The sequence below is a fragment of the Panthera leo genome, chromosome B2, assembly GCF_018350215.1.
Source record: "Panthera leo isolate Ple1 chromosome B2, P.leo_Ple1_pat1.1, whole genome shotgun sequence".
Lineage (NCBI taxonomy): Eukaryota > Metazoa > Chordata > Mammalia > Carnivora > Felidae > Panthera > Panthera leo.
In genome coordinates, this window is record NC_056683.1 from 75,207,807 (window position 1) to 75,231,976 (window position 24,170).

At 38.2% G+C, this 24,170-nt stretch overlaps 1 protein-coding gene across 5 annotated transcripts in view; it reads right to left on the bottom strand.

The window, feature by feature from the left end:
• Positions 1 to 8,249: 8,249 nt before the first annotated feature.
• The window catches only part of CEP162 (centrosomal protein 162), a 113,991-nt gene continuing 98,070 nt past the window's right edge, over positions 8,250 to 24,170 (bottom strand). For all 5 annotated transcript variants that reach the window (XM_042939282.1, XM_042939285.1, XM_042939284.1 and 2 more), the window contains one exon: positions 8,250 to 9,850. In XM_042939282.1, coding sequence (XP_042795216.1) covers positions 9,641 to 9,850 — 210 coding nt within the window. In that variant the 3' untranslated portion in view covers positions 8,250 to 9,640. The remainder of the gene's footprint in view (positions 9,851 to 24,170) is intronic.

A 24,170-nucleotide genomic window follows, 5' to 3' on the forward strand; every position in this document is an offset into this window, starting at 1 on the left:
TGGAGAACGTTGAAACCCAGGGGAGTGGGCAGCTGGTTTCAGGAAGAAATGTGAGGAGCTGGTTTCAAACAAGTTGACTTTTTGAGAACAGTGGGTAATTCTGGCAGGAACTGGGAATAGGGGCCAGCACTCAGAGAGGAAAGGTAGAGCTGCAGACCCAACGTTGTCCTGTTGTAGAGTGCAGATATAGTCCCTGGGGACTGGAGGGAGGCGAGGGTTGTACTTGTAGATGAAGGCCAGGGGACAAAAAGCAATTCGTTTACTAAGCCCCTACAATGTATGAGGGACTGAGTTGCTGTGAAGGCTCTGATCCCAAGCCAGGGGATCAGCACCTGCTGGTTCTTATTAGGGATCCTTACATGTGGCCATGATAATGAGCTTAACAGGTAAGACATGGGCATGCAAATCTGTGATTATTTACACTTACTGCCCAGAGCTGGTGAGGAAACCCTGTCCCTGGGCTTCATTCCACTCAGTCTTTTCTAATAAGCAGGCTCAGTTTAACCCTTTTATGAATATTCTTTCCCTTATGACTTTACTTTTGCCTACCTTACAAATTCTTCTCCAAAATCCCTTCCAGACCTTTCTCCAAGAACTTAAACACAGATCATGTGCAGTCTGCTACCATCTGTCCCCTGCATCAGGATTTTCTCATTGTAATATCAGTACCCAGAGGTGGGGACTATTGGCAGGGGACCATTGGCAAGTGACCATTAAGAGTTCAAGTGCAAGGAAGGCTTAATGAGAATAGCTTGCTGGATCAGAGTCCTGCTGTTCTTGCCTCTTCACTTTTGTGCTCTAGAGATGCTTAACTAGTACAATTACTTTTTTTTAGTTTTATTTTGTCTGCTTCTCCACAAAGTTGTCCATTTTGCTTGTTCCTGAATTTACTAATTCATTTTGTTCTGATGAAACTCCATGTTTCCTTTCCTCCTATAGATTTCCCCTATCTATAGAGTAGATACTGCCCTTCAAACTTATTTCTTAACAACAATCCTACAAAGTGAGTGTGGGTGGGAAGGAATGTTCCCTCCTATCTGTATGTTTATTATTATTATTTTTAATATGAAATTTATTGTCAAATTGGTTTCCATACAACACCCAGTGCTCATCCTAAAAGGTGCCCTCCTCAATACTGATCACCCACCCCCCATCAACCCTCAGTTTGTTCTCAGTTTTTGAGTCTCTTATGCTTTGGCTCTCTCCCTCTCTAACCTCTTTTTTTTCCTCCCCTCCCCCATAGACTTCTGTTAAGTTTCTCAGGATCCACACAAGAGTGAAAACATATGGTATCTGTCTTTCTCTGTATGACTTATTTCACTTAACATAACACTGTCCAGTTCCATCCACGTTGCTACAAAGGGCCATATTTCATTCTTTCTCATTGCCATGTAGTATTCCATTGTGTATATAAACCACAATTTCCTTATCCATTCGTCAGTTGATGGACATTTAGGCTCTTTCCATAATTTAGCTATTGTTGAGAGTGCTGCCATAAACATTGGGGTACAAGTGCCCCTATGTATCAGCACTCCTGTATCCCTTGGGTAAATTCCTAGCAGTGCTATTGCTGGGTCATAGGGTAGGTCTATTTTTAACTTTTTGAGGAACCTCCACACTGTTTTCCAGAGCGGGTGCACCAGTTCGCATTCCCACCAACAGTGCAAGAAGGTTCCCGTTTCTCCACATCCTTTCCAGCATCTAAATCTCCTGATTTGTTCATTTTAGCCACTCTGACTGGTGTGAGGGGATATCTGAGTGTGGTTTTGATTTGTATTTCCCTGATGAGGAGTGACATTGAGCATCTTTACAAGTGCCTGTTGGCCATCTGGATGTCTTCTTTACAAAAGTGTCTATTCATGTTTTCTGCCCATTTCTTCACTGGATTATTTGTTTTTCGGGTGTGGAGTTTGGTGAACTCTTTATAGATTTTGGATACTCACCCTTTGTCCGATGTGTCATTTGCAAATATCTTTTCCCATTCCATCGGTTGACTTTTAGTTTTGTGGATTGTTTCCTTTGCTGTGCAGAAGCTTTTTATCTTGATGAGGTCCCAATAGTTCATTTTTGCTTTTAATTCCCTTGCCCTTGGGGATGTGTCAAGTAAGAAATTGCTGTGGCTGAGGTCAGAGAGGTTTTTTCCTGCTTTCTCCTCTAGGGTTTTGATGGTTTCCTGTCTCACATTCAGGTCCTTTATCCATTTTGAGTTTGTTTTTGTGAATGGTGTAAGAAAGTGGTCTAGTTTCATTCTTCTGCATGTTGCTGTCCAGTTATCCCAGCACCATTTGTTAAAGAGACTGTCTTTTTTCCATTGGATATTCTGTCCTGCTTTGTCAAAGATTAGTTGGCCATACATTTGTGGGTCTAGTTCTGGGGTTTCTATTCTATTCCATTGGTCTATATGTCTGTTTTTGTGCCAATATCATGCTGTCTTGATGATGACAGCTTTGTAGTAGAGGCTAAAGTCTGGTATTGTGATGCCTCCCGCTTTGGTCGTCTTCTTCAATATTACTTTGGCTATTCGGGGTGTTTTATGGCTCCATACAAATTTTAGGATTGCTTGTTCAAGCTTTGGGAAGAATGTTGGTGCAATTTTGATTGGGATTGCATTGAATGTGTATATAGCTTTGGGTAGTAGTGACATTTTGACAATATTTATTCTTCCAATCCATGAGCATGGAATGTTTTTCCATTTCTTTTTATCTTCTTAAATTTCCTTCATAAGCTTTCTATAGTTTTCAGCATACAGATCTTTTACATCTTTGGTTAGGTTTATTCCTAGGTATTTTATGATTGTTGGTGCAATTGTGAATGGGATCAGTTTCTTTATTTGTCTTTCTGTTGCTTCATTATTAGTGTATAAGAATGCAACTGATTTCTGTACATTGATTTTGTAGCCTGCAACTTTGCTGAATTCATGTATCAGTTCTAGCAGACTTTTGGTGGAGTCTATTGGATTTTCCATGTATAATATCATGTCATCTGCAAAAAGTGAAAGCTTGACTTCATCTTTGACAATTTTGATGCCTTTGATTTCCTTTTGTTGTCTGATTACTGATGCTGGAACTTCCACCACTATGTTAAACAACAGCGTTGAGAGTGGACATCCCTGTCGTGTTCCTGATCTCAGGGAGAAAGCACTCAGTTTTTCCCCATTGAGGATGATATTTGCTGTGGGCTTTTCATAAATGGCTTTTATGATGTTTAAGTATGTTCCTTCTATCCTAACTTTCTCGAGGGTTTTTATTAAGAAAGAATGCTGAATTTTGTCAAATGCTTTTTCTGCATTGATTGACAGGATCATATGGTTCTTTTCTTTTATTAATGTGATGTATCACATTGATTGATTTGTTAATGTTGAACCAGCCCTGCAGCCCAGGAATGAATCCCACTTGATCATGGCGAATAATTCTTTTTATACGCTGTTGAATTCAATTTGCTAGTATCTTATTGAGAATGTTTGCATCCATATTCATCAGGGATATTGGTTCTCTTTTTTTACTGGGTCTCTGTCTGGTTTAGGAATCAAAGTAATGTAGGCTTCATAGAATGAGTCTGGAAGTTTTCCTTCCCTTTCTATTTTTTGGAATAGCTTGAGAAGGATAGGTATTATATCTACTTTAAATGTCTGGTAGAATTCCCCTGGGAAGCCATCTGGTCCTGGACTCTTATTTTTTGGGGAGATTTTTGATATCTGATTCAATTTCTTCACTGGTTATAGGTCTATTCAAGGTTTCTATTTCTTCCTGTTTGAGTTTTGGGAGTGTGTGGGTGTTTAGGAATTTGTCCATTTCTTCCAGGTTGTCCAGTTTGTTGGCATATAATTTTTCATAGTATTCCCTGATAATTGCTTGTATTTCTGAGGTATTGGTTGTAATAATTCCATTTTCATTCATGATTTTATCTATTTGGGTCATCTCCCTTTTCTTTTTGAGAAGCCTGGCTAGAGATTTATCAGTTTTGTTTATTTTTTCAAAAAACCAACTCTTGGTTTCATTGATCTGCTCTACAGTTTTTCTAGATTCTATATTGTTTATTTCTGCTCTGATCTTTATTATTTCTATTCTTTTTTTTTTTTTTTTAATTTTTTTTTCAATGTTTTTTATTTATTTTTGGGACAGAGAGAGACAGAGCATGAACGGGGGAGGGGCAGAGAGAGAGGGAGACACAGAATCGGAAACAGGCTCCAGGCTCTGAGCCATCAGCCCAGAGCCTGACGCGGGGCTCAAACTCACGGACCGCGAGATCGTGACCTGGCTGAAGTCGGACGCTTAACCGACTGCGCCACCCAGGCGCCCCTATTATTTCTATTCTTTTGCTGGGTTTGGGGTGTCTCTGCTGTTCTGCTTCTATTTCCTTTAGGTGTGCTGTTAGATTTTGTATTTGGGATTTTTCTTGTTTCTTGAGATAGGCCTGGATTGCAATGTATTTTCCTCTCAGGACTGCCTTCGCAGCATCCCAAAGCATTTGGATTGTTGCATTTTCATTTTCGTTTGTTTCCATTTTTTCTTAATTTCTTCTCTAATTGCCTGGTTGACCCATTCATTCTTTAGTAGGGTGTTCTTTAACCTCCATGCTTTTGGAGGTTTTCCAGACTTTTTCCTGTGGTTGATTTCAAGCTTCGTAGCATTGTGGTCTGAAAGTATGCATGGTGTGATCTCAATTCTTGTATACTTATGAAGGGTTGTTTTGTGACCCAGTATGTGATCTATCTTGGAGAATGTTCCATGTGCACTCAAGAATAAAGTATATTCTGTTGCTTTGGGATGCAGAGTTCTAAATATATCTGTCAAGTCCATCTGATCCAATGTATCATTCAGGGCCCTTGTTTCTTTATTGACTATGTTTCTAGATGATCTATCCATTTCTGTAAGTGAGGTGTTAAAGTCCCCTGCAATTACCACATTCTTATCAATAAGGTTGCTTATGTTTGTGATTGTTTTATATATTTGGGGGCTCCTGTATTCGGCACATAGACATTTATAATTGTTAGCTCTTTCTGATGGATAGACCCTCTAATTATTATATAATGCCTTTCTTCATCTATTGTTACAACCTTTGAAGTCTAGTTTGTCTGATATAAGTATGGCTACTCCAGCTTTCTTTTGATTTCCAGTAGCATGATAGATGGTTCTCCATCCCCTCACTTTCAATCTGAAGGTGTCCTCAGGTCTAAAATGAGTCTCTTGTAGACAGCAAATAGATGGGTCTTGTTTTTTTATCCATTCTGATACCCTATGTCTTTTGGTTGGCGCATTTAGTCCATTTACATTCAGTATTATTATAGAAAGATATGGGTTTAGAGTCATTGTGATGTCTGTAGGTTTCATGCTTATAGTGATGTCTCTGGTACCTTGTCTCACAGGATCCCCCTTAGGATCTCTTGTAGGGCTGGTTTAGTGGTGACAGATTCCTTCAGTTTTTTTGTTTGGGAAGACATTTATCTCTCCTAAATGACAGACTTGCTGGATAAAGGATTCTCGGCTGCATACTTCTTCTGTTCCTCACATTGAAGATTTCCTGCCATTCCTTTCTGGCTTGCCAAGTTTCAGTAGATAAATCCGTCACTAGTCTTATCTGTCTCCCTTTATATGTTAGAGCATGTTTATCCCTAGCTGCTTTCATAATTTTCTCTTTATCGTTGTATTTTGCCAGTTTGACTATGATATGTCATGCAGAAGATCTATTCAAGTTATGTCTGAAGGGAGTTCTTTCTCTGTGCCTCTTGGATTTCAATGCGTTTTTCCTTCCCCAGATCAGGGAAGTTCTCAGCTATGATTTCTTCAAGTACACCTTCAGCACCTTTCCCTCTCCCTCCTCTGGAATCCCAATTATGCATATGTTATTACATTTAATTGTGTCAGTTCTCTAATTCTCCCCTCATACTCCTGGATTTTTTTATCTCTTTTTCTCAGCTTCCACTTTTTCCATAATTTTATCTTCTAATTCACCTATTTTCTCCTCTGCCTCTTCAATCCAAGCTGTGGTCGCCTCCATTTTATTTTGCACCTCATTTATAGCATTTTTAGCTCCTCCTGTTTCTTAGTCCCTTGATCTCTGTAGTAATAGATTCTCTGCTGTCCTCTGTACTTTTTTCAAGCCCAGCGATTAATTTTATGACTATTATTTTAAATTCATTTTCTGTTACATTGCTTAAGTAGTTTTTGATCAGTTCGTTAGCTGTCGCTACTTCCTGGAGTTTCTTTTGAGGGGAATTCTTCCGTTTTGTCATTTTTGATAGTCCCTGGGGTGGCGCAGAACTGCAGGGCTCTTCCTCTGTGCTGTCTGGAGTAACTTGCGTTGGTGGGCAGGGCCGCAGTCAGACCTGATGTCTGCCCCCAGCCCAGCTCTGGGGCCACAAACTGGTGTGTACCTTATCTTCCCCTCTCCCAGGGGCAGGCCTCACTGTGGAGTGGTGTGGCCCCTGTCTGGGCTATTTGCACACTGCCAGTCTTGGGGTACTGCTTCGATGGGATCTGGCATATTAGCTGGGGTGGATCCGCAAGGTGCACAGGGGCGGGAGGGGCAGGCTCAGCTCGCTTTACCTTCGGTGGTCTGCTTCGGGAGGGGCCCTGCAGCACTGGGAGGGAGGCCGACCCCTCGGAGGGATGGATCCACAGAAGCACAACGGGTGTTTGCATGGTGCAAGCAAGTTCCGTGAGGGGAACTGATTCCCTTTGAAATTTTGGTTGGGGGATGGGCGAGGGAGACGGCACTTCCCAGTGCCTTTGTTCCCCGCCAAACTGAGCTCTGTCCTCCAGGGCTCAACTCTCTCACTCTCTGAACAGAGCTGTTGAGTTATAACATTCCAGATGTTAAGTGTCGCTGGCTGTCAGAACACACTCCGGCCGGCCCCTCCGCTTTTTCAAGCCAGACTCGGGGGCTCTGCCTTGCCGGGTGGGCTGGCTGCCCCTCCACCACCCCAGCTCCCTCCCGCCAGTCCGGGTAGCATGCACTGCCTCTCTGCTGTTCCTACCCTCTTCCATGGGCCTCTCATCTACACTTGGCTCCAGAGAGTCCATTCTAGTCTTCTGGCAGTTTTCTGGGTTATTAGGCAGATGTGGGTGGAATCTAAGTGGTCAGAAGGACGCAGTGAGCCCAGTGTCCTCCTATGCCGCCATCTTCCTCTCCCACAACTCCTTTTTGTATGTTTAGGTGGTTGTGACTGAAGCTTTCAGCAAACCTGGAGACAAATGGATCTGCTATGGTTTAGATTAGAAGGGAGTAGTAAATAGACTAATTAGGGCTGGACAGGTGCTAAAAGAGAATATATGTGCTTTCCATTTTTGACTTTTCTACAGAAACTGCAAGGGAAGGCTCTAATTCATGGGTTCAAATACCAAAATAGAATTATAGTAACTTGGGAGGTTTGGAAAACTTTCAAATCCACTCCTCTCACTACCTATTGCTAAAGAGCTCTTCAAAGCAGGATAGCGTGAAGAGCTAGGTAACTATAAAGCGTCTTACTCTGAATAGGATTACCTCCATACATAATGTGCCTGTGGATCTGACTTAATCAGAGCTTTTAGCAGTATGGGTGGGAAAGAGAAATACTTGTTTTCACCTTCTTGGCATTTAGTCACAAATTTAGGATTTTTGTAACAGGGAATGGGACCCTAATACTAAAGCCTAGATTTCCCAAGGGTGATGCGTTGATACTAGTTCTAGAATGCTATGGGCTAAAAGTAATCGAATCAGAAATCCCTCTGCACAAAAGCAGTGGTGTCAGCAGCAAGCCATATATCCTGGTGAGGTTCCTGCCCTGTGGATGCAGGTAACTTGTGACCTTGTGAGAGGGATGTAATTGGTAGCAGGGGACTGATAATTTCTGGAGATTAATTCTTCATAAAAGTCTTCCTATTCAGGATAGCCTAAGTGTTCTCTATCTTCTGTGTTCTCATCCTAGACCCTTAGGGCAATGACTAAGGAATGGAGTATGGTTCCTGAGGATTTTAGGTATAACTAATAGTTCTGATAGTACTTAGGGATCTTTAATCTATAAACAGAATTGAACACCTGCCATATGCACAGCTTATTCCAAAAGAATAAAGAATCCTCATCAACACAGGATGTACTTTTCTCTGTAAGTAATAATCTATTTGATGTTTGCCCTTCCTTGTGTTTCAGAATTAACCATGTTTGTGCTTGGAATGAATGGCTGATGGATAGTCAAAAGGACAGAGGGAGGGATGAGTGTAGCTATAAATTAATAGGTTTACAGATAAAAAAACACACAAAAATACACTCAATTAATAACAAAAATAGTTTATAACTTAATATTCTTTCACATAAAAAATAGCTACCTTTAAATAATGCTTTTTCTACCATCTTAAGGACATAAGAAATGTTGAACATTAAGACTTTACTTGCATTCCTTATATTTAATTTCCACATTTCATATTTGCTACTCATAATTTCACCAAGATCTGTTTTACCCGTCTTTTACATAGTATTTCACCCTTTAATTATTATTTCAGAATTGCACTTACTGGCATATGGTAATTGAGCACTTGGGATGTGGCTAGTAGTCCAAACTGAGTTGTGCTGAGATGTAAAATATACCAGATTTTGGAGACGAAGTATGGGGAAAAATGTAAAAACTCAATTTTTATACTGATATTTAGATTGATTATATAAATTACCCAAATTAATTTCATTTCTTTTTATCTTTTTAAATGTTGCTATAAGAACACTGAAAATTACATGTGGCTCATATTATACTTCTATAGGACAGCACAGGGCCCAAACACTTGAAAATAAGGTGGCTACAGCTTTAACACACCAGTATTCCATATATTATCTGCTTTTGGAAAAGGGCATTGTAAAAAATAACAATCCAACTACTTATGTGCATGTTTTTACTTTTTTCTAATGAACATATATTACTTTTTAAATAGAGAAAGTAAAGATGTTATATTCTGTTTATAATCTTAGACTTACAAAAAAAGACTAGCATTTAAGACATGGAGCGTAAAAGATTAAAACAATAAATCAAATTCCCCTCTTAAAATGTGAAATACGTTTTGCACCTTTTATATCAGATGCGAAAACGAGGCACCCGGAGGTAGAAGTGGAAATCTGGGAGAACACAAGTGAGTTTTTCTGCCTGTACAAAGTTATAATTCTTGTCAAATACTGTGGAAGCTCTGCCACTCAGGTGGCTGTGGATGTGACTGTTCAAACCACTGTGCTCACATTCTTCTCCATGTTTCCATGAGAAACAGGAGCTGTTTTTCTGGTACCAAGGATTAATACACACTTAGTCAAAAATGGCGGAGTATGAGCAGTTTTTTTCTTTTCATATCTAGAATTTAAGTTAGACCTTTTACAATTCATCTCCCTAGCTCTAATCCTCTGACATAAAGGGACTTGTCCAGAAGTTACTTAAAATGTGACTGGATAATGATTTTCAGTAAAATACAGCATAATGGTTTTTTTTTTCTCTTTCTCTTTCTCTCTCTCTCTTTTTTTTTTTTCCACTGGTTTAGGGCAGTTTATTTTGAAATGTTGCTCTTGTACTATTTGCTTTCTGGCAACATACTGGAACATTAGTTTTCAAAAGCCTTTTTCTGACAGTGGCACAATCCCATTCATCATCCATCATCAGGCCTTTCCATGAGGTCACAGAAAATCCGAGTTGCTAGTAATACTCCGATGCATTCACTTCCTCTGCAAAAGCAACCGGCACAACCACCCCCTGCCGGTGCAGTTCTCGAAGAACATCTAATATTGAGTCTAATTCTGTGCGGAACTTGTCCAACTCACGATTCTTCAACTGTGCAAGTCTTTTCCATTTCTCAATTTCTTTGCTTTGCTCAGTTTCTACTACTTGGTGTGTTTGCTGTATTATCTGCAAACAAAATAAACAAAAATAAAAATCTATTATTACTGTTACAGTTCATCGTGGGGGTGAAGATTTAACATTCCAAGAAAGCTCAAGTGTGACAATGCTGACTATAGTAGAGGGGAGGGAGAAGGAGAGGGAGCCTGTGTCCATCAATAAGCTTGTGGAAGAAGAGGGTAAGAACCAGGAATTCTCATTCTGATAGGGAGGAGTTAGGGAGCTTGAGTTTTGTTTTTTTGTTTTTTTAACTCAAAGCTTTAAAAAAAATGTGGCATTCAAAGCATCAGAAATTTCTAATACCTTGGTATGAATCCAAACACCCCCCCCCCACCAATGTAGTTCCTCAAGATTAGCACTTGAGACACAATCAAAACGGTTCTAATATACAACACACGTCGTTAATATACATTACAGCAGTAAAAATGATAAAATTACATGCATGTAGCATCTATCATGTGCCAGGCTTGGTTTTACATAGAACATTTTACATATGTTAACTCATTTAACCCTGCAAAACATAGTAGGACGTGAATTTTATATATTTACCCCCATTTACCAGGTAGGGAAATAGAGGCACAGATAAGCAAAAAATAATTTGCTCAAGATTCACACACAACCGATTGGAGGCAGAGTCAGGGTTTATACCCAAGCAGTTTGGCCTCAGTGTCCCTGCTCTTGCCATTTGCAACAATGTGGATGGAACTAGAGTGTATTATGCTAAGCAAAATAAGTCAGTCATGGAAACACAAATATCATATGATTTCACTCATATGGAATTTAAGAAACAACAAGGGGTGCCTGGGTGGCTCAGTCAGTTAAGTGTCTGACTTCGGCTCAGGTCATGGTCTCGCAGTTTGTGAGTTTGAGCCCCACGTTGGGGTCTGTGCTGTCAGCTAGGAGCCTGGAACCTGTTTCACATTCTGTGTCTCCCTTTCTCTCTCCCCTACCCCTGCTCATGCTCTCTCTCTCTCTGTCTCTCAATAGTAAATAAATGTTAAAAAAAAAAAATTAAAAAAAAGAAAAAGAAGCAACAGATGAACATGGGGGAAAGAAAGGAAAAATAAGATAAAAATAGAGATACACAGAATAAACTGAGGGTTGTTGGAGGGGAGGAAGGTGGGGGAATGGGCTAAATGGGTGATGGGCATTAATGAGGGCACTTGTTGAGATGAGTGCTGGGTGTTATATGGAAGTGATGAATCACTGGGTTCTACTCCTGAAACCAATACTACACTGTGTTAACTGACTTGAATTTAAATTAAAAAAAAAAAAAAAGTATGGTAGAATACAACTGTGAAGTCACCTGGCCCTCGGTTTCTCTTTGTTGGGAGATTTTTGATTGCCGATTCTGGATTCTGTCGTCCTATTAGTAACTGGTCTGTTCAGATTTTCTGTTTCTTAATGATTCAGACTTGGTAGGGTGTATGTTTCTAGCAATTTACTGATTTCTTCTAAGTTGTACTGTTTGTTGGCATATAGTTGTATATGGTAATCTCCTATGATCCTCTGCATTTCTATGGTATCAGTTGTAATGTTTCCTCTTCTATTTATAATTTTAAGTCCTCTCTTATTTCTTGGTTGGCCTAGCTGAAGGTTTGTCAATTTTATCTCTTCAAAGAACCAACTCCTAGAGTTTTGTTAATATTTTCTATTGTGTTCCTATACTCCATTTCATTTATTTTTGCTCTAATCTTTATTTCTAACCTTCTGCTAACTTTGGGATTATTTTGTTCTTTTTCTAGTTCTTTGAGCTGGTAAGTTAAGTTGTTTGAGATCTTTTTCTTGATGTATGCATTTACCACTATTACATTCTCTCTTAGAACTGTTTTTGCTGCTACCCATATGTTTCGGTATGTTGTGTTTCCATTTTCATTTGCCTCAAGATACTTTTTATTTTACTTTTAATTTCTTCTTTGATCCATCGTTAATTAGGAGGTGATGTTGAATTTTTATGTGTTTATGAATTTTCCAGTTTTCTTCCTCCTGTTGACTTCTAGTTTCCTATCATTGTGTTCAGAAAGCATGCTTGCTATGATTTCAATCTTAAAATTGCTAAGGCTTTTGTGGCCTACCATATTATCTATACTAGAAGATTTTCCTTGTGTGCTTGAGAAGAATGGTTATTTTGCTGCTGTTGGAAGGAATGTACTGTGTATGTCTGTTAGGTCCATTTTGTCTATAGCACTGTTTAAATCCCATTGTTTAAATCCTTACTGATTGTTTGGATAGATCTATCCATTGATAAGATCCATTCTATCATTGTATTGCTGTTTATTTCTTTATACATAGGTGCTGTGATGTTGGATGCATAAATATTTACAATTGATATATTTAATTGATGGATTGACCCTTTTAACATTATGAAATTACCTTTGTCTCTTTTGTAGATTTTTAGCATAAAATCTATTTTGTCTGACATAATTATAGCTACTCCTGATTTCTACTGGTTACCATTTGATTGAAATACATTTTTCTATCCCTTCCCTCAGCCTATGATGTTTGTCTTAAAGCTAAAGTCTCATGTAGGGGCATATTGTTGGATCTGTATTTCATCCACTTGGGAATTATGTGGTTTGAATGGAGAATTTAATCAATTTACATTTAAAGGAATTACTGATAAAGATTTACAATTGCCATTTTATTTTTTGACTGTTTTGTAGATCCTATGTTCCTTGCTTATCTCTTGCAGTTGTCTTTTGTGATGTGATAACTTTTTGTAGTAGTATTCTTTGACTCCTTTATCATAATCTTTTCTGTAATTGGTACGGGTTTTTCTTTTGTGGTTACCATGAAGCTTACATAAAATATGATATAACAACCTAATTTAAGTAGATAACTTTACACTTTTACTCCACCCCTCCCCTCAACTTCAGGTTATTGATGTTAAAATGAACATTTTTTATATTTTGTATCCAATAACAAATTAGTATAGTTATGGTTATTTTTAATGTTTTTTAGCTTTTTTTAAAAACACATTTATTATCGAGAGACAGAGAGAGAAAGAGAATGAGCATGGGAGGGGCAGAAACAGGGGGAGACACAGTATCTGAAGCAGGCTCCAGGCTCTGAGCTGTCAGCACAGAGCCCGATGCAGGCCTCGAACTCATGAGCAGTGAGATCATGACCTGAGCCAAAGTCGGATGCTTAACCAACTGAGCCACCCAGGCATACCTGTTTTTTAACTTTTAAACTAGAGTTGTAAATGAATTATGAATTGCCACTACAATCTTAGTGAATCTGACTTTGGACTATTTATCATTTCCAGTGAGTTTTATACCTAATAATCATACATTTTAAATATGTTAATTAGCTTCATTTTATTTCCACCTGACAAATTCCATTTAGCATTTATTTTAAGGTGGGTCTAGAGGTGATGAACTTAGTTTTTTATGTTTATTGTATTGGTATAATAAACATGTAACATTAGGTTCACATGTGTGACATATGATTGGTATTTGCGAATATTGCAGAAAGATCACCACATAATACTAGTTAATATCCATTGTCATACATAGTTACAAAATTTGTTTTTCTAGTAAGGAGAACTGTTGAGATTTGCTCTTTAATAGCTTTAACATATACAGTTTATTATATTAACTATAGTCACCACACTGCATATTACATCCATATAACTTATTTTAGCTGGAAGTTTGTACCTTTTTCTCCTGGCACCCATTTTTCCTACCTCCCATGCCCTACCCCTGGAAACCACCTATCTATTCTCTATATCTATAAGCATGGCATTTAAATTTTTTAAAATTAACTTAAAAAAATTTTTGATGGTTTTTATTAGTGTATAGGAATGCAACAGATTTCTGTATATTATTTTGTATTCTGCAACTTTACTGAATTTTTTATTTCTAATAGTTTTTGGTAAAGTCTTTAGGGTTTCTTATATATTATGTCATGTCATCTGCAAAGAGTGGTAGTTGTACTTCCTTTCTAATTTGGTGGCATTTTATTTCTTTTTTTTTAAATTTCTTTTTAATATTTATTTTTGACAGAGAGAGAGACAGAGCATGAGCAGGGGAGGGGCAGAGAGAGAGGGGAAGACACAGAATCCGAAGCAGGCTCTAGGCTCTGAGCTGTCAGCACAGAGTCCGACGTGGGGCTCGAACTCAGACCGCGAGATCATGACCTGAGCTGAAGTCAGATGGATATTCACCCAACTGAGCCACCCAGGTGCCCCAGAGGCATTTTATTTCTTGACTAATTGCTCTTGTTAAGATTTCCAATACTATTTTGAATAAATGTGGTGTGAGTGGGCATCCTTATCTTGTTCATGATCTTAAAGGAAAAGCTTTCAGCTTTTCACCATGGATTATGAGGATAGCTATGGGTTTTTAATATATGGATTTCATTATGTCGAAGTACCTTCCCTCTATACCATTTGTTGAGTTTCTATCAGGAAAAGATATTGAACTTTGTCAAATGCTTTTTCTACATCTACTGAGATCATCTTAAGCTTTTTACTCTTCATTTTGTTAATGAGGTGTATCACACTGATTTGTGGATGAGGAACAATTTCTGCATTTCTGGAATAAATCCAACTTAATGGTGTATGACCCTCTTAGGATGTATTGCTGATATTGACTTGATAATATTTTGTTGATGATTTTTATATCTATGTTCATGAGGGATATTGGCCAGTGTTGCCTTGTGTCATCCTTGCAAGGTTTGGCACTGGAGTGATGCTGGCCCTGCAAAATAAGTTTGGAAGAGTTCCCTCCTTTTTGTTTGCAAATGTTTCAAAAGAATTGGTACCAATTATTTAAATGTTTTTAGAATTCACCAGGGAAGCCCTCTGGTCCTGGATGTTGTTTGTTGAGAGGTTTTTGATTATCAATTCAATCTCCTTAATAATAATCAGTCTTTTCAAGTTTTCTATTTCTTCATGATGTCTTCTTGTTAAGTTTTGTTCCTAGGAATTTATCCATGTCTTTTGGTCGTCTAATTTGTTGCTGTACAATTATTCATGCCAGTCTCTTATGATCCTTTGTATTTCTGTGGTATCAGTTGTAATGTCTCCTCTTTCATTTTGAGATCATTTATTTTAGTTTTCTCTCTCTTTTCTTGGTTAGTCTACCTAAAGGTCTGTTAATTTTATCTTTAAAAGAACCAACTCTTATTTTTAGTCTTTATTTCATTTATTTCTGCTCTGATCTTTGTTACTTCCTTCTGTCAACTTTGGGCTTCATTTATTCTTCTCTCTCTAGTTCTGTGAGGTTTAAAGTTGTCTATATGAAATCTTTTTTGGTTCTTCATATATGCATTTATTGCTATGAACTTATATCAGTTATTTTTCCTGCCTCCCCTAAGTTTTGGTATATTGTGTTTCCATTCTGAAAATATTTCCTTGACAATTAGTGATATTGAACATCTTTTCATGTGTTTGTTGGTCATCTGTATGTCTTTATAAGAATATTCAGGTCCACTGCCCATTTTTATTTATTTTATTTTTTTAATTAATTAATTTTTTAATTTACATCCAAGTTAGTTAGCATATAGTGCAACAATGATTTCAGGAGTAGATTCCTTAATCCCCTTACCCATTTAGATCATCCCCCCTTCGACAACCCTCCAGCAATGCTGTTTGTTCTCTACATTTAAGAGTCTCTTATGTTTTGTCCCTCTACCTGATTTTTATTATTTTTGCTTCCTTTTGTACTTATACTCATCTGTTTTGTATCTTAAAGTCCTCATATGAGTGAAGTCATATGATATTTGTCTTTCTCTATTGACTAATTTCGCTTAGCTTAATACCCTCCAGTTCCATCCACGTAGTTGCAAATGTCAAGAATTCATTCTTTTTGATTGCTGAGTAATACTCCATTGTATATATACATATACCACATCTTCTTTATCCATTCATCTGTTGATGGACATTTGGGCTCTTTCCATACTTTGGCTATTGTCAACAGTGCTGCTATAAACATTGGGGTGCCTGTGCCCCTCTGAAACAGCACACCTGAAAGACTATACTTTCAGGGATCATTTCTATAGTTTGTGAAACAGCACACCTGTATCCCTTGGACAAATACCTAGTAGTGCAATTGCTGGGTCTTAGGGTAGTTCTATTTTTAATTTTTTGAGGAACCTCCATACCGTTTTCCAGAATGGCTGCATCAGTTTGCATTTCTACCAGCAGTGCAAAAGAGATCCTCTTTCTCCACATCCTCGCCAACATCTGTTGTTGCCTGAGTTGTTAATGTTAGCCATTCTGACAGGTGTGAGGTGGTATCTCATTGTGGTTTTGATTTTTATTTCCCTGATGATGAGTGATGTTGAGCATTTTTTCATATGTCGGTTGGCCATCTGGAAGTCTTCTCTGGAGAAGTGTCAATTCATGTCTTTTGCCCATTTCTTCACTGGATTGTTTTTTGGGTGTTGAGTTTGATTAAGTTCTCTATAGATTTTGGACACTACCTCTTTATCTGATAGGTCGTTTGCAAATATCTTCTCCTATTCTGTCAGTTGCCTTTTACTTTTGCTGATTGTTTCCTTTACTGTGCAGAAGCTTTTTATCTTGATGAGGTCCCAATGGTTCATATTTGCTTTTGTTTCCCTTGCCTCTGGAGACATGTCAAATAAGTTAATGTGCTGAGGTCAAAGAGGTTGCTCCCTGTTTTCTCCTCTAGGATTTTGATGGCTTCCTGTCTTATATTGAGGTCTTTCATCCATTTTGAGTTTATTTTTGTGTATGGTATAAGAAAGTGGTCCAGGTTCATTTTTCTGCATGTCACTGTCCAGTTTTCCCAGCACCATTTGCTGAAGAGACTGTCTTTATTCCATTGGATATTCTTTCCTGCTTTGCCAAAGATTAGTTGGCCATATATTTGTGGATCCATTTCTGGGTTCTCTGTTCCATTGATCTGAGTGTCTGTTTTTGTGCCAGTAGCATACTGTCTTGATAATTACAGCTTTGTAATACATACTGAAGTCCAGGAATGTGATGCCTCCAGCTTTGGTTTTCTTTTTCAAGATTGCTTTGGTTCCATACAAATTTTAGGACTGTTCTAGCTCTGTGAAGAATGCTGTTGTTATTCAGATTGGGATTGCACTGAATATGTAGATTGCTTTGGGTGGTATTGACATTTTAACAATATTTGTTCTTTCAATCAATGAGCATGGAATATTTTTCCCATTTTTTTGTGTGTGTGTGTCTTCTTCAATTTCTTTCATAAGCTTTCTGTAGTTTTCAGTGTGTAGATTTTTTCATCTCTTTAGTTAGATTTATTCCTAGGTATTTTATGGTTTTTGGTACAACTGCAAATGGGATTGATTCCTTGATTTCTCTTTCTGTTGTTTCATTATTGGTGTATGGGAATGTGACTGATTTCTGTGCATTGATTTTATATCCTGCGACTTTGCTGAATTCATGGATCAGTTCTAGCAGTTTTTTGGTGAAATCTTTTGGGTTTTCCATATAGAGTATCATGTCATCTGCAAAGAGTGAAAGTTTGACTTCCTCCCGGCCAATTTTGATGCCTTTTATTTCTTTGTGTTGTCTGACTGCTGGGGCTAAGACTTCCAATTCTATGTTGAATACCAGTGGTGAGAGTGGACATCCCTGTCGTGTTCCTGACCTTAGGGAGAAAGCTCTCAGTTTTTCCCCATTCAGGATGATATTAGTGGTGGGTCTTTCATATATGGCTTTTATGATGCTAAGGTATGATCCTTTTTATTTTTTTTTTAATCTTTATTTATTTTTGAGAGAAAGAGAGAGCATGGGCAGGTGAGGGGCAGAGAGAGAGGGAGACACAGAATTTGAACCAGGCTCCAGGCTCTAACCTGACAGCACAGAGCCCAACACGGAGCTTGAACCCACAGACAGTGAGATCATGACCTGAGCCAAAGTTGGGGGCCCAACTGACTGAGCCACCCAGGTGCCCCAAGATATGATCCTTCTATCCCTTCTTTCTTGAGGGTTTTCATCAAGAAAGGATTTGTATTTTGTCAAATGCTTTCTCTGCATCTATTGAGAGGATCATGTGGTTCTTGTCCTTTCTTTTATTGACGTAATGTGTCACATTGATTGTTTTACGGATATCGAACCAGCCCTGCATCCCAGGTATAAATGTCACTTGATCATATGGAATAATTCTTTTAATGTATTGTTGGATCCAGTTGGCTAGTATCTTGTTGAGGATTTTTGCATCTATGTTCATCAGGGAAACTGGTCTGTAATTCTCCTTTTTAGTGGGGTCTTTGTCTGGTTTTGGAATCAAGGTAATGCTGGCTTCACAGAATGAGTTTGGATGTTTTCCTTCCATTTCTATTTTTTGGAACAGCTTCAAAAGAATAGGTGTCAACTCTTCTTTAAATGTTTGGTAGAATTCCTTTGGAAAGCCATCCGGCCCTGGACTCTTTGGGAGATTTTTGATAACTAGGTGTTTCTAGGAATTTGTCCATTTCTTCCAGATTGCCCATTTTATTGGCGTATGATTGCTCAGATTATTCTATTGTTTGTATTTCTGCTGTGTTGGTTGTGATCTATTCTCTTTCATTCTTGATTTTATGTATTTGGATCCTTTCCTTTTTCTTTTTGATCAAACTGGCTAGGAATTTATCAATTTTGATAATTCTTTCAAAGAACCTGCTTCTGGTTTCATTAATCTGTTCTGTGTTTTTGGATTAGATAGCACTGATTTCTGCTCTAATCTTTATTATTTCCTGTCTTCTGCTGGTTTTGGGTTTTATTTGCTGTTCTTTTTCCAGCTTTTTACGATGTAAGGTTAGGTTGTGTATCTGAGACCTTTCTTCCTTAGGAAGGCCTGGATTGCTATATACTTCCCTTTTATGATGGCCTTTGCTGCATCCCAGAGGTTTTGGGCTGTGGTGTTATCATTTTTATTGGCTTCCAGGTACTTTTCAATTTCCTCTTTAATTTTTGGTTAGCCCATTCATTCTTTAGTAGGATGGTCTTTAGTCTCCAAGTATTTGTTATCTTTCCAAATTTTTTCTTGTGGCTGATTTCAAGTTTCATAGCATTGTGGTCAGAAAATATGCATGGTATGATCTCGATCTTTTTATACTTGTTGAGGGCTGATTTGTGTCCCAGTATGTGATCTATTGTGGAGAATGTTCCATGTGCACTCAGGAAGAATGTGTACTCTGCTTTAGGATGAAATGTTCTGAATATATCTGTTAAGTCCATCTGGTCCAGTGTGTCATTCAAAGCCATTGTTTCCTTGTTGATCTCTTGATTAGATGATCTGTCCATTGCAGTAAGTGGGGTGTTGAAGTGCCCTACTATTATGGTACTATTATCTATGAGTTTCTTTATGTCTGTGAATAACTGATTTATATATTTGGGTACTTCCATGCTGGGGGCTTAAATGTTTACAACTGTTAGATGTTTTTGGTGGATAGACTCAATTATGATATAATGCCCTTCTTCGCCTCTTGTTACAGTCTTTATTTTAAAATATAGATTGTCTGATGCAAGTATGGCTATCCTGGCTTTCTTTTGGTGACCATTAGCATGATAGGTGGTTCTCCATCCCCTTACTTTCAATCTGAAGGTGTCTTTAGGTCTAAAATGGGTCTCTTGTAAACAGCATATAGATGGATATATTTTTTTTATACATTCTATTACCCCATGTCTTTTGATTAGGAGCATTTAGACCATTAACGTTTAGAGTGAGTACAGCAAGATATGAATTTATTGCCATTATGTTGCCTGTAGAGTTGGAGTTTTTGGTGGTGATGTCTGGTCCTTCCCAACCTTTGTTGCTTTTGGTCTTTTTGTTTTGTTTTTTATCTTTTCTCCCCTCAGAGTCCTCCTTAAAATTTCTTGCAGGGCTGGTTTAGTGGTCACAAATTCCTTTAATTTTTGTCTGGGAAAGTTTTTATCTCTCCTATTTTGAATGACAGCCTTGCTGGATAAAGAATTCTTGGCTGCATATTTTTCTGATTCAGCACATTGAGTATCTCTTGCCATCCTTTCTGGCCAGCCAAGTTTCTATGGATAGGTATGCTGCAAATCTGATGTCTTCCTTTGTAGGTTAAAGACTTACTGTCCCTTGCTGCTTTCATGATTCCTTCCTTGCCTGAGTATTTTGTGAATTTGACCATGATATGCCTTGTTGATGGTCATTTTTTGTTGAAGCTAATGGGAGTTCTTTGTGCTTCCTGGATTTTGATGTCTGTGTCTTTCCCCAGGTTAGGAAAGTTTTCTACTATGATTTGCTCACATAAACTTTCTACCCCTTTTCCTCTCTCTTCATCTTCTGGGATCCCTATGATTGATGTTATCCCATTTTAATGAGTCATTGAGTTCTCTAATGCTTATATTGTGCTATTTTGCCTTAGTCTCTTTTTTTCTGCTTCATTATTCTCCATAAGTTTTGTCCTCTATATTGCTGCTCTACCTCATCCATCCTTGCTGCCATGCCATCCATTCGAGATTGCAGCTCAGTTATAGCAGTTCTGATTTCATCCTCACTAGCTTTTACTTCTTTTGTCTCCACAGAAAAGGATTCTATTTTCAACCCCAGCTAGTATTCTTATTATCATGATTCTAAGTTCTGGTTCAGAATCTTACTTGTATCTGTGTTAAGTCCCTGGCTGTCATTTCTTCCTGTTCTTTCTTTTGGGGTTAATTCCTTCATTTTGTCATTTTGAAGGAACAAAAGGAATTAACGAAATAAAAAAAATAAAAAATTAAAAACAACACAAAAGAAATCAAACAAAGGATGCTAGATACTAGGTGTGTTTTGGTCTGGTTGTTGAAAAAAGCTTGATAGATTAGAGAAAAAAGGGAAAGATAAGAAAAAAAAAATAAAAGAAAAAAGGAAAACATTTGAAAATTTGAAAAAGAATACAAAATAGAATGAAATGATGAAAGTAAAATAGAATTTAAAAAATTTTCAAAAAAATAAAAAATTTACAAAAAAGTAAAAAAATAGAAAAAAAATTGAAGAAAAATCTTTTTAAGAAAAGTGGAAAATAAAATTTTTTTTCTCATTCTTGAATACAGAAAAAGGAAAAAAAATTGAATAGACGGAACAGTGAACAAAATGAAATAGGATTGAAATTACATCTGGTTTGCCCCAGAAGTCAAACTATGAAGCACTTTATAGTCTATAAGCTGGCAGAGAGACTTGTGGTGTTCCTCAAGAGCATGGTTGGCCCGGTTGGGCAGGGCTTAATGTAACAGCTCCATTCTCCACTAGATGGCACTGCTTGGCTTACTGGGGTTGATTGTTGTGATGCATGTAGGTGTGTATGCCCTTGTGTGGGAGGGGTGAAAATGGCATCCCCCCAGCTACCTACTCTCTAGTATCAGAACTCTGTGTTCTCCCCATGCAGCAATCAAGCACCCCTCCTTTGTCTCTGGCTTCTATCCATTTCCCTCTTCTACACTGTCTTTGGCCAAGCCGTGAGGCTGCCAGATGGCACCTCCCTCCTGAGTTTTATCTCAGATGTGGCTTTTTCCCAACCCCTCACTTCTGAGGGACTGTGGCTGGACCCATTCAGCCTCTCTGTGGGAGGGTCTCCCTGAGCAATGACTGGGTGCCGGTCTGCCCCTAGAAAATGTTCATGAGATCGTGGTGCTGCCTAGAGACTGTGGCTGGGTGCCAGCCTGCTGCCAAAAAAGTTCACACGATCGTGTAGCAGCAGTGTTTCAGGTATTATGGAAAATCACAACACACATCTGGTACCAGGCTTCACCTTTAATGTCCTTGTTCCAACACCAGCGAATGTGGTTGTTTTCCAGGGTCCCCTGGGACCTTTGTCTGTGTGGAGGCTGCACAGTCTCTACCAAATATCCTCCCAGTAGGGGAACCGCCACTTCCTGTGTGGACCTTGAACCCCTTGGACCTTGCTCACTGTTCCTCAGGATTTGCTCTTCCCACCAGAGCACTGCGTGGTATCGAGCTGTGGAGTTTCAGACTCTCTTGTGCTCCCCCTGTTTATAGAGTCTTAATGGAATTTAAACTGTTTCCTTTCTCCTTTTTCCCTTTTTTGTTCAGTCCCTTGTGGCTGTTTCCACTCTTCCACTTTCTCTCCAGCTGCTTTCAGCAGAGGGGGCCAGGGGAGTGTGGGGTTGCTTTTCCCATTCCCCTTACCCACTTCCTCTCTCCACAAGCAAAAACAGCCCCCCGCGCGGCTTCTCTCTCCCCCAGTTCACCTCTCCATGCCATGTACCTGCCAAGTTCTGTGGTTCAGGTTATGCAGATTGTTGTGTTAATCCTCAAATTAGTTTTCTAGGTGTACAAGATGGTTTAGTGTTGATCTGGCTCCATTTCAGGAACAAGAGACACACAAAAAAAACTTCCATGCTGTTCTGCCATCTTGGCCCTTCCCCTCCACTGCCCATTTTTAAATTAGATTTTTTTTTTTTTTTCTGGTGTTGAGTTAGGAGTTCTTCATTTGTTGTGGATATTAACCCCTTACTGGATATATCATTTGCAAATACCTCCTAATAGTTTGACTTCTTCACATACCTCCTTCAGTATGTTTTCATTTTGTTGGTTTCCTTGCTGTGCAAAAGCTTTTAATTTTTTAAAAATTATTTTTAAATGTCTATTTTTGACTAGTGGGGGAGGGTTAAAGAGAGAGGGAGACAGAGGATCCAAAGTGGGCTCTGTGCTGACAGCAGAGAGACTGATGTGGGGCTCGAACTCAGGAGCCATGAGATCGTGACCTGAATGGAAGTCGGATGCTTAGCCAACTGAGCCACTCAGGCGACCCCATGTGCAATTGGATGTAGTCCAATTGTTTATTTTTGCTTTTGTTCTCTAAGTAGGCCTATTCAAAAACAAAAAACAAAAAAACCCCCAAAACATTGCCAAGACTAATGTCCAAGAGTTTACTGTTTTTTAAAGTAGATCTATGGTTTCAGGTCTTACATTTAGGTCTTTAATCCATTTTGAGGTATTGTTTGTTTGTTTGTTTCCTTTTGTTTTGTATATAGTGTAAGATAGTGGTCATCTTTTTTTTGCATGCAGCTGTCCAGTTTTACCAGCACCATTATCATTATTAAAGAGATGATCTTATCTTCATTGTATATTCTTGCCTCCTTTGTCATAGATTAATTGACCATATAAGCATGGGTTTATTTCTGAGTTTTCTATTCCATTCTATTGATCTGTGTGTCTGTTTTCATGTCAGGACTATACTGTTTTCATTACTGTAGTTTTGTAATACATTTGAAAAACTGGGAGTGTGATACCTCCAGCTTTGTTCTTTCTCAAGACTGCTTTGTGTATTTGGGTTCTTTTGTGATTCCATATCAACTTTAGGAATATATGTTCTAGTTCCATGAAAAATCTACTGGTGTTTGATAGGGACTGCACCAAATCTGCTTTAGGTATTATGAACATTTCAACAATACGCCTCCAATCCATGTGTATCTTTCCATTTATTGTGTTATCTTCAAGTTCTTTCATCTATGTATTACAGTTTTAAGAGTACAGGTCTTTCAACTCTTAGGTTAAATTCATTTTTATGTATGTTCTTTTTGATGTAGTTATAAAGTGATGGTCTTAATTTCTTCTTGCTAGTTGTTAATGTACAGACATCTGTTGCATTTCTGTACACTAATTTTGCATCCTGCAACTTTACTGAATTCATTTATTCTAATAGATTTTTGGTGGAATCTTTAGGGTTTTCTATATACATTATCAATGTTATCTGTAAATAGTGACAGTTGTACTTCATCCTTTTCAATTTGCATGCTTTTTATTTCTTATCTGGTTGTTGTGGCTATGACTTCTGGTACTAGCTTGGAGTATAACAAAGAGTCGACATCCTTGTTCCTGATGTTAGTGAAAAAGCTAACTTTTCAGTTTTTCACTGTGGAGTATCATGTCAGCTGTGGGTTTGTCATATATGGCCTTTCTGAGGTTTCATCTATACTCAGCGTATTGAGAATTTTTTATCATGAATGTATGCTGAACTTCAGCAAATGCTTTTTTGCATCTATTGAAATCATATGATTTTTAACTTTCATTTTGCTAATATGGTATGTCATGTTGATTTGAAGAACTCAACCGTCCTTGTATCCTATAAATCCCACCATACTGTGGTGAATTATCCTTTTAATGTATTTTTGAATTTAGATTGCTAATACTTTGTTAAGGATTTTTTGCATCTATGTTCATCAGGGAATTTTCTTCTTTCTGTAATTTTCTTCTTTTTTTTTTTGTAGTGTCTTTGTTGTTGGTAGGGTAATATTGGGCTTGTAGAATGAATTTGAAAACATTCCTTCCTCTTCATTTTTTTTGGGGTGGGGGGGGCAGGGATAGTTTGAGAAGGATTGGTATTAATTCTTCTTTACAGGTGAATTCTTCCAAACATTTAAAGCCATCTGGTCCCA